At 45.8% G+C, this 8,792-nt stretch overlaps 1 protein-coding gene across 3 annotated transcripts in view; it reads right to left on the reverse strand.

Moving 5' to 3' along the window:
- nrp2a (neuropilin 2a) overlaps positions 1 to 8,792 on the reverse strand; it is a 60,369-nt gene that overhangs the window by 7,235 nt on the left and 44,342 nt on the right. For all 3 annotated transcript variants that reach the window (XM_035677550.1, XM_035677549.1, XM_035677551.1), the window contains exons 12-15: positions 5,297 to 5,377; positions 5,003 to 5,107; positions 1,305 to 1,570; positions 523 to 619 (exon numbers count right to left, since the gene is read on the reverse strand). In XM_035677550.1, the coding sequence (XP_035533443.1) occupies positions 523 to 619; positions 1,305 to 1,570; positions 5,003 to 5,107; positions 5,297 to 5,377 (549 nt within the window). The remainder of the gene's footprint in view (positions 1 to 522; positions 620 to 1,304; positions 1,571 to 5,002; positions 5,108 to 5,296; positions 5,378 to 8,792) is intronic.

The raw sequence follows: 8,792 nt of genomic DNA on the forward strand, positions 1-8,792 counted from the left end.
GAGAGCAAGAGAGAAAGAGGGAGAGGAGGAGAGGAAGAGAAATCTAATGAAACATAGATTAGCATCGCAGGGGCCCACGGGGCGTTTATGGCCTAGTTTTCTTATTCTTCTATTCTTTTCTTTTTTTTTGTGGCGGAATAAACGCTGTCCCTCCCTCTCCTTCCTCCTTTCATCTCTGTATTTGGTGGGCTCTTTGGAAGGAGCGGCTGTCTCCGAAAAACTGGGATGGGAGTGTGAAGGGAGTGGTGGGAGGATTGGCGGGGTTGGGTGGGGGTGTTTATCATGTCATGTGTGTCAATGTTCAAGGACCTTAAGGCTAAAAGCGGAGGGAGGCAGATTGATGGAGGGTGAGATGATGAGACGATGGTGGAGTTGACAGTGGATGAGAGGCAGCTGGCGGGTCAACGGGATTCGTGTGTTTGTTTATTTTTTTCAATATTCTTGTAGAAGGAAAAGATTTAGTCCCTGTCTGTCATGTGGCTGGATGTGAGGTGTGTGTGTGTGTGTTTGCGTGTGACTTACGTGTACACTCTTTCAGGGGGATGCTGGAGCTCATGTGGATGTTGTCTATCCAGATGTGTCCTCTGGTGTTGTGCACGAAGAAACCCTCCATCACAACCTACGCCACAGCCAAAACAGGGGGAGGAAGAGGAAGAGGAGGTAAAAGTTGAGAAAGAAGAGGGGGAAGAGGAAGACGGAGACAGGATGACGGCAACAGGGGAGCAGGGGGGGAGGGGGTGGAGGCAAATTGAGAACGGGGACAAGCGGGAGCAGGAGGAGGAGGAGAAAGAAGATAAAAACTTAATACGGCGCCTGTGATTTCAAAGTTGCACTCAACACTTGCAATCATCCTCCTCTTCTCTGCAAGCGTCTTTAACTGACTTTTTTATGAGAACATTAACTGCTTGTGATGTCTCCGACAAATGCGCAACCATCCCCAAACAATCACACAGCCAATAGAGACTATATGGCTTACTTTAGTTTGTTTTTGAAGTCAGACCTGGCCTAAGGTGACAGAGAGGGTAAAAGTGATGCTTTCATATGCTCTGAGATGAATGCGTCTCTCTATAGCCAACACAGATGAAGACATTAAAGATATGTTTCTCTTTCTGGGGAGTCATATAATAAAATGTCTGACCCAGATACCTATTTATCAAGCAGACATACTTTAATATAGCTCGCTGATATTTGCCAGAAGTCTGATGCTTTCATAGCATTGCTGTTATGACTTTTGCAGTCGTCTGTTTTTTTGCTTTTTAATACCAGTAAAGAAAAACTGAAGAAAAATGTGGGTTTATTCTTACCTGGAAGTCTTTAGGGGAGCGAGGCAGGATGGTGCGACCCTCCTTCCAGACAGAACCCTGGTCGTCTTTCAGAGTCCACAGGACGTTCTCCGCGTTGTGGGCATCCCGCAGCAGGACCTTCAGGTGGCCCTGGGCGTCCCCAGACAGCTGGTAGGAGAAGAGGAGGCAGAGAGGTCCGGTGTCGGCCGCCACCACGGGGCTCACGAGGCGGGCTCGCTGCTGCTCCGTCTTTAGGCTGGCGTCCATGTACAGGTAGCTGGTGTGCTCTGGAGGAGATACAGTGGGATGAAAGGTTACTTTGTCTTACTCTGAATAAGCATGTGTAAAATGCACACTATCACACGCTTTCAGCTCCTCTGCTTTGAAATTAGAGAAAAGTTCCTGAATCCAGATGTGCTACAGACTTTGTGATCTTTGTGATCTTCATATTTTTCCTCTGAACTTTGGACTAAAACGCTTTCAAAACCCAATTGAATACAGGGATACATGGGATCAAGTAAAACATAAAAAACATCGACATCACAACAACAATATGCAACTGAGCTGTTTTAGTTTTTTTTAACACATTGCCAGAAATGAGCAGAGCTTTGTTTTAACCTTGAGTTTGCTGGTTGCTACAGTGAAACCAAAGTGAAAAAAAGATTTAATGGATTTTCATTTCAGCCCTCGAGGCAGTAAAAAGTAGGAAATTTGAAAGCCTGTGTAGACTTTTGATATCCACTGTAAATACATGCTGCTGGAATGAGTTTGTGGGGCACAGATGGAGCACATACAGTCACACAATTATAATCATTAATCATCACTGTTTGGCAGACCTAGACACATATATATACCCATTTGCACACCATGTATGGTATGTGTTTTCACACAATTGCAGATATGCACAGCATGACTCTTAAACAAAAAAGAAACTAATCACCAGTTGCTAACAGGAACGGGATCACTACTGCACAATAGTCACACCAAACAATAGGGATATGACAAATATAAACACACAGAAGAATAGGTCCAGTGAGAGCGTCATTCGTACATAGAGCGCTACCAGAACTCCAGCCAAGGCCCTCGGGGCCTATTTCTCTTCATTCCCTTCCAGGTGAACGACTTAAACAACGGAAGAGTCCAACAAAATGCACGCCACTCCGTTTGTTTACACCAGAGGATGTTTAGTTTGCAAATTGGATGCCGACATGAATTCCATTGTGAGAGAGTAAGATTGGTGGGTCTACAGTATGTATGAGAGTGTGTGCGCCCATTTATGTATGTGTGAGAGAGTGACTCAAAGAGGCGTCTGTGGAAGAATTTCTTAAGTGGGCCCTGTGGGAAAATGTCCAGTATCAACAATCTGCAGATTAAATCACCTGCTTTATCATGCACTGTGTATGTGTGTGTGTGTGTGTGTGTGTCTGTCGGAGCAGCAACGTGCCTCTTTGTCTCACAAGCAGGGAAAAAGTTTGAGGCAAATCAGGGAGCATTTGGGTGTTTTCCAGAATATATGAGTGTCTGCTTTAGTTTTAGTTTCCCGGTAACACCACAAGCTTCGTCTTTAGTGCAGCATCTGCTTATTGTCCACAGCACCTTGCAGCGGCATCCAGTAAGGGTGTAAGTTTTTAGCGCAGCCATGCTCATGTTATTGAGTGACTGGGTCGATAACCTTTTGGCTGTGTGTGTGTGCGGCAGATCCGACAAGCAGTATCTGGAGGGAGAAATCTTCCTCCGACTTGACAGCTCCCCTCTGCCCGCCATACGCCCAGACTCGCCTGTGTGTGACACTTCAGACAGTGTGTGTGTGACAGTATGTCCCTTGGCCCTTGGCTGCCCTGGAATGAGTGTGTGTGTGCGCTCCCTTGCTGTGTATGACACTGCTGTTTTGTGTACAGGCTGCCTGCGTGTGTGCGCACGCCCAGAGAGGATGTGCGAGTGAAACATATTTGTGACTCCGCCAGGCATTTTATCACTCATTTTAATGTGTGCACCAAAGCCTCTCCCGTCGTTTCTTCCTTGCGTTGAAGCGCAGCGTCTTGCGGCGAACCCCCCATTGTTGTGCCTCTTGTTCGCCAGACAGCTCATAATCGCCATACGCGGCACAACAGAGCATTATTAATCCATTTCACAGCGATCTCCTGCAGCGAGGAGCAAACAAGGATTCAATCTATGCAGCCTAGTTAGCACGCTCTTACTAGCAGGGGTATATTAACGCAAATAATGCAGTATACGGTGGCTAATTCCACCTCTGTGCCTAATTACTAGTTACTAGACTGAGGTCAAGAGGTGAGGGGATCACGGTTTCTGGGCCACATGAGAAAAAGGACCTCTACAGAGGATTAAAGAGTGATTTGATAGCAGTGAAATAATGATCCTGTGCTGGCTGGGATTTCTGACCTTTGACATGCGCGGAGAATCAAAGGCAGGCGTGGCGTGTCAAAACGGCTGCAAATGATACATGAAAGCCACAACCTGGGTAATCTAAGCAACCCTTCCCGATCCGGCCATGATGAAAGAAACCGCTTTGAAGCCTTCCCCCGTCAGAGATGGTTTTGACCTAAAAAAGGGTCACGCTTCAGGAACGTCTGCAGCGGGATCCCTGCCGAACATGACCCAGGTGACATCACAAAACTTGACAAAAAAGGTTGGCACGCTGAACCTTTCCTTTAATTCTCTCCAGCTGCAGAAATGCTGAATCTTTCATGGACGCTTTCTCAAAACCAATTAATTCTAAAACACGGTCTGGATGACAATCCCTTACCCTATATAATTATAAATAGTGCACTTAAAAAAAAAAAAAACCTCCCAAAACCCAGCAGGAAACATCTTCTGTAGCTTTTAATAAAAGCTGCACTTTTGATCCGCGGGTGTGTATGAAGGGAAAATGAATAATTATTTCTTCAAGGAGTGTCTAAGTAGATGGAAGTCTACACAGCATCATCTGGGATGTGCCTGAGGTAATGGAGGGGCAGCGACGGCCGGCTGGGAATAACTGCTCGTCTTTGGAATCTCCTGCTCTGAACTTAATTGGAGCTACTGGGTCTTAACCCCTTTCCTGCCGAGGCATTTTTGACACGTGGGGGCCTAGCGAAAGCTCTGGAGAGCTGGTGTGTGTCACATGTGCTTGACACGGCATCGGCGGGGGTGTCTCCTTCCCACTGATTCCCTCAATTCATTTTCAATCTCATTCGCTCGGATAGAGCCGTGTGGCTGGCAGACAATGTTGCAGCCAAATTAGACCGGTTTCAATTTAAGGAATTATTTTAATCAAATTGAAAAAAGGGACTCAATGAAGATGCACAAGGAGAATGACTCCATTTAATTATAGAAAACAGTGTCTTGTCTAGACACAGTGAAGATGATAAAATAAACTTAATGCATTTGTGCTTGTGCAATTTTCCGTGCCCAAATGAAATTCTCCTTGCAGCTGCATACAGAAAAGCTCTGCAGCAAACATCCTGCAGCTGACACACAAACTGAGGAGAGAGGAGGGAGATGTCGACTTGAGCTGCTAACTACATTGTTTTGTAAAAATCCAGACCTAAATGTGAGACCAGGTTTAAACATTTTGTAAACAACCCCTGCAGGTCACTGTCCATCAGAACGCTTGCTTACGAAGAGAAAAAACTTCCCTGAAGCAGCTCTGAGTCGTTCAGCTAACCAGACAGCGGCGGTGAGTCATGCAGGATCCCCACATGACTGATGTGGAGACTTACCGTTGCTGTGCAGGGACCAGAGGAGAGGGGCGTTGGGGTCGTGTGTCCACCCACACAGGCCGTGGTCAAAGTCGCACACGCTGTCTGATGGAGGAGAGGTGGCTACTGTAGAGGTGGAGAGCGGCGAGGAAGGAAAAAGAGAGAGGAAGAGCGAGAGCAAAAGGGCACAGAGGAATGAGAAATCATTGGAGGTAAAGAAGCATTCACAGCTACAGCCTGTACAGCTTTCCTCTGTATTATTACATCTTCCTAATAACTCTATTAATCCAGCATTTCTGTGTTGCGAGGTCTCACCTGTAATCGTGACAGGGACTGTGGTGGTTTCGATGTCAGCGGGCAGAGTTGGCGTGGCGGTGTCGGCCGGCGTGGTGGTTTCTGCAGACACAAACACAGCTCAGGTCAAAGGTGGTTGTATGACACAATGCTCAGACGTTAGATTACTGCAAAGAGGACACATTAATCACCCGATTGTTTGTTTAAGAGATTATTCATGTGGAATTTTCTACTGTGGTAGCATACGTGAGGGAGGGCCAGGAAACACAGATGTGGGAGGAAGTGATAAGCAACAAAGGCAGAAATAACCGGAAAGTAATGAGGTATAGCATTTTTAGACACTCAATAACTCTCTGTCACTATTCCAGTGATTTAGATAGTAAAGTAAGCTTGTTGCAATTATTTTGAAAGCGGTTGGATCTATTCTTAAAGATCTCCTCGAGGCATGTATTAAGACATATAGTTCAATAAAGACGATTGATTCCACTGTTTCTAAATATGAAACTACAGTTAACAACGGCTTAGCTTAGCTTAGCATGAAGCCTGGAAACACAGGGAAACAGCTAGCCTTGCTCTGTCTTAAGGTAAAAAATAAATAAATACCATGTCTTATTAATCCATACAGAAACAAAAGTGTAAAACTGAATGTGCCGGACTATTTCTTGGCCGACCAATAACTTTCTTGAATGTCCAGTCTGGTTGCCTGGCAACTAGTCCCGGCCAAGAAATTGTCTGGCATGTAACCCCCCGTAAAATGGCAAATTGAAATTTTTTTCTCTCACTGCAACCTGTTGTGCAGAGCAATCCAACATTTCACATGCGAATAATGTCTTCTGCGAAAACAGTTGAGGTTCACTTTAACAGTAGTGAGAGGACGTTTTAAACAGGAAACTGGAAAGTAATGCTGCTGTTTCAAGTCATTTCTAACCACAATCCAGCACATAAACAACATTTTCTCAATATTAGGGTGCATTAAAGTGCGTGTCATAATTGAGAGGGTGAGGTCATTGTCCAAAACTAGCTCTATCTCTCGTCTACTGTCTCCGTTTGGCCATCCCACCCAGAGTGTCAGAGACAGGCGGAGGCAGGCACAGATAGCCCCAAAGCACCCAAGGGGGCCCCGATCATGTTGTGTCTGGGTGCTCTCGGCGTCAGTGTCTGTCTAACACACACACACACACACAGAAGCAAATATGCAGACACACAGATGCACAGGCACACATGTCCACATGCTAATACACACGCAGATGCATAGTCACACATAATTGCGCCTGGGCTAAGGCTGATGGATGGATGTGTCTAACAAACTCCCCTCGACCTTGGACAGGATGATCACACTCTGGGACCACTCTCTTGCTGTCAGGGAGCATACAGAGCACACACACACACACACTCCGTCTCACACAGTGTTTTCTTTTGCATCTGTTACCAAGTGTCTCCCTCACTTTATAAGTCATCTGCGCTCGAAAAAAGGGAGAACCCACACAAAGTGAAATGTATGATTTTCTCTTGGCCCTTAACATCGATCTAAGCACACATACATCACAAAGAAAGACAAACAACATGCTGAGGCATAAATAAGCCAACAGTTTGCTCATTAAAACACATCACATGTGCGCACAAACAGGCACATGTTGAGCAGGCGGCAGTTGGAATGTGTAGTGGGAGAAAGCGCTGTGTTATTAGGAGCAGATGGGTCAACCCTGGTGTTATGGGAGTTTACACAGAGGTTTGGGTCACGTCTCAACCAAATATCCAAATTTATCATATGAATAAACTGTGTACACTGTTCTTCCTTCAGTTTCTGTCTGCATAACCATTACCAAAAACCAAAAACATCATTAGCAACACATGTTTATTTAGTGACTTCATAATTAACTACGCAGGATTCAAACTTTTATATAACCCAGGCTTTTTTTTCTTATTTCACTGACATTAATAAACACTCAGTCAATTCTTAAGCATATTATATTTCATATTGCTTTGTTTGCATTCCCTGACATGTCTCATTTAAGCCTATCCAAACAGCTCTGAGGCTGCGGATGCCTGCTGATCTCATGTGAGACAGAGCTCATCAGTTGGAAAAGAAAAACAAGCGTGCAAACATCAAAAAAAGAAGAAAAGTCACATGGTTTCATCCACACTATACTCTGCCTGTTAGTGGCAATACCGGAGCCTCCTACTGGTCTTCCTGTGTGGCTACCGTTATCATTTAAAGACTATGAAAGGCACTAAGGGCAACAAACGCGGCATGATACACAATTGATCCGCAAAAAAGGAACTTCCTGTGGAAATGAGCGCGACGGCGCCACAGCTGGAGAAATGGCACACATGAAAGGGCCGACCACAGCTGGCGACGGCTTCTGACATTAACCCAGCGTTAATGTCATGTCCTTTATGCCTGTCATTAACTACCTAATGAGACTCTTATCGCTGCTGGCCCACCGGGAAGGTGAGGCAAGGAAAGCAACCCTCTTCTTCAAACCTCTCTTCCATCCTGAATTTCAAATACAAGACCATCTTTTGTTCCCCTTCTCCTCCTGGTGCCCCTAACTCTTGTTTGCCTTTTTTGTTCCAGTCAAACCTTCGAGTCCTCCAGTTAAGTCTTGGGACCAGGCGTTAAAATAAACCCACACATTACCTGGGCGCCACCACGCACACACTCCCATGTGGGGCTACAACTAAACACACATAAACACAAGTCCATTAAGATTCTACCCGGCTCCTGAGCACTCTGTGCTTTCAAAGGTCAGGCCTTGTCACAGTGTAAATGTGCTGACCTTTCCAGGGTGTGACAGGAGTGTCGGGGGCAATGGGAATGGGAGCGGGTTTGTGTGGGTGTGTATGTTTATGTGAGACAGTGAGGGAGAATGTGTGTGAACATATGTGACCTGCCTACCTTGCCTGAAGCCCTGTCCTTGATGTGTGTGAGGACTACGTCTACTAGGAGGCCCATGTGTGCACAGGCAGTCCTACTGTACATGCGCAGCAGAGGGCCTTGCAATGCAGGAAAAGTCCCTCTGCAGCGGAGTGTTGTCTTACATAATGTGTCTACTGCTGCAGGTGATGATGCAAGTCATCATCATGCACGGGATGAGACACCAACACTTAGAACCGGACCCAGGGGAACAGCTGGCACAGATAATGGCGATGCGCGCTCGCATAGCTGCGCATGCCTACACATGCGCTTATAAAAATACACACAAACACCCATTGATAAATGCTTTTGCATGCTTGTTTTTCAGCTAACACACAGACACCGAAAAACACACACACAGGGCAGGGTGGCGAAGGCCGACCCTCTCTGCATAAAAGACATCGCTCACTTCCAAAGAGTCTGACTCAGCGATATGTCAGAGAAGAGGGAAAAAAAATCTTCAATTATGTAGAAAGCCTTTCTGTAAATCTCTGCTTGGCAGTCCTAGGCACACACACACACACACACACACACACTGATGAATGGACACATATACACACACACACACTGATGAATGGACACATATACACACACACACAC

Source organism: Morone saxatilis, unplaced genomic scaffold, assembly GCF_004916995.1.
Source record: "Morone saxatilis isolate NCDOM2014 unplaced genomic scaffold, NCSU_SB_2.0 Contig6, whole genome shotgun sequence".
NCBI lineage: Eukaryota > Metazoa > Chordata > Actinopteri > Moronidae > Morone > Morone saxatilis.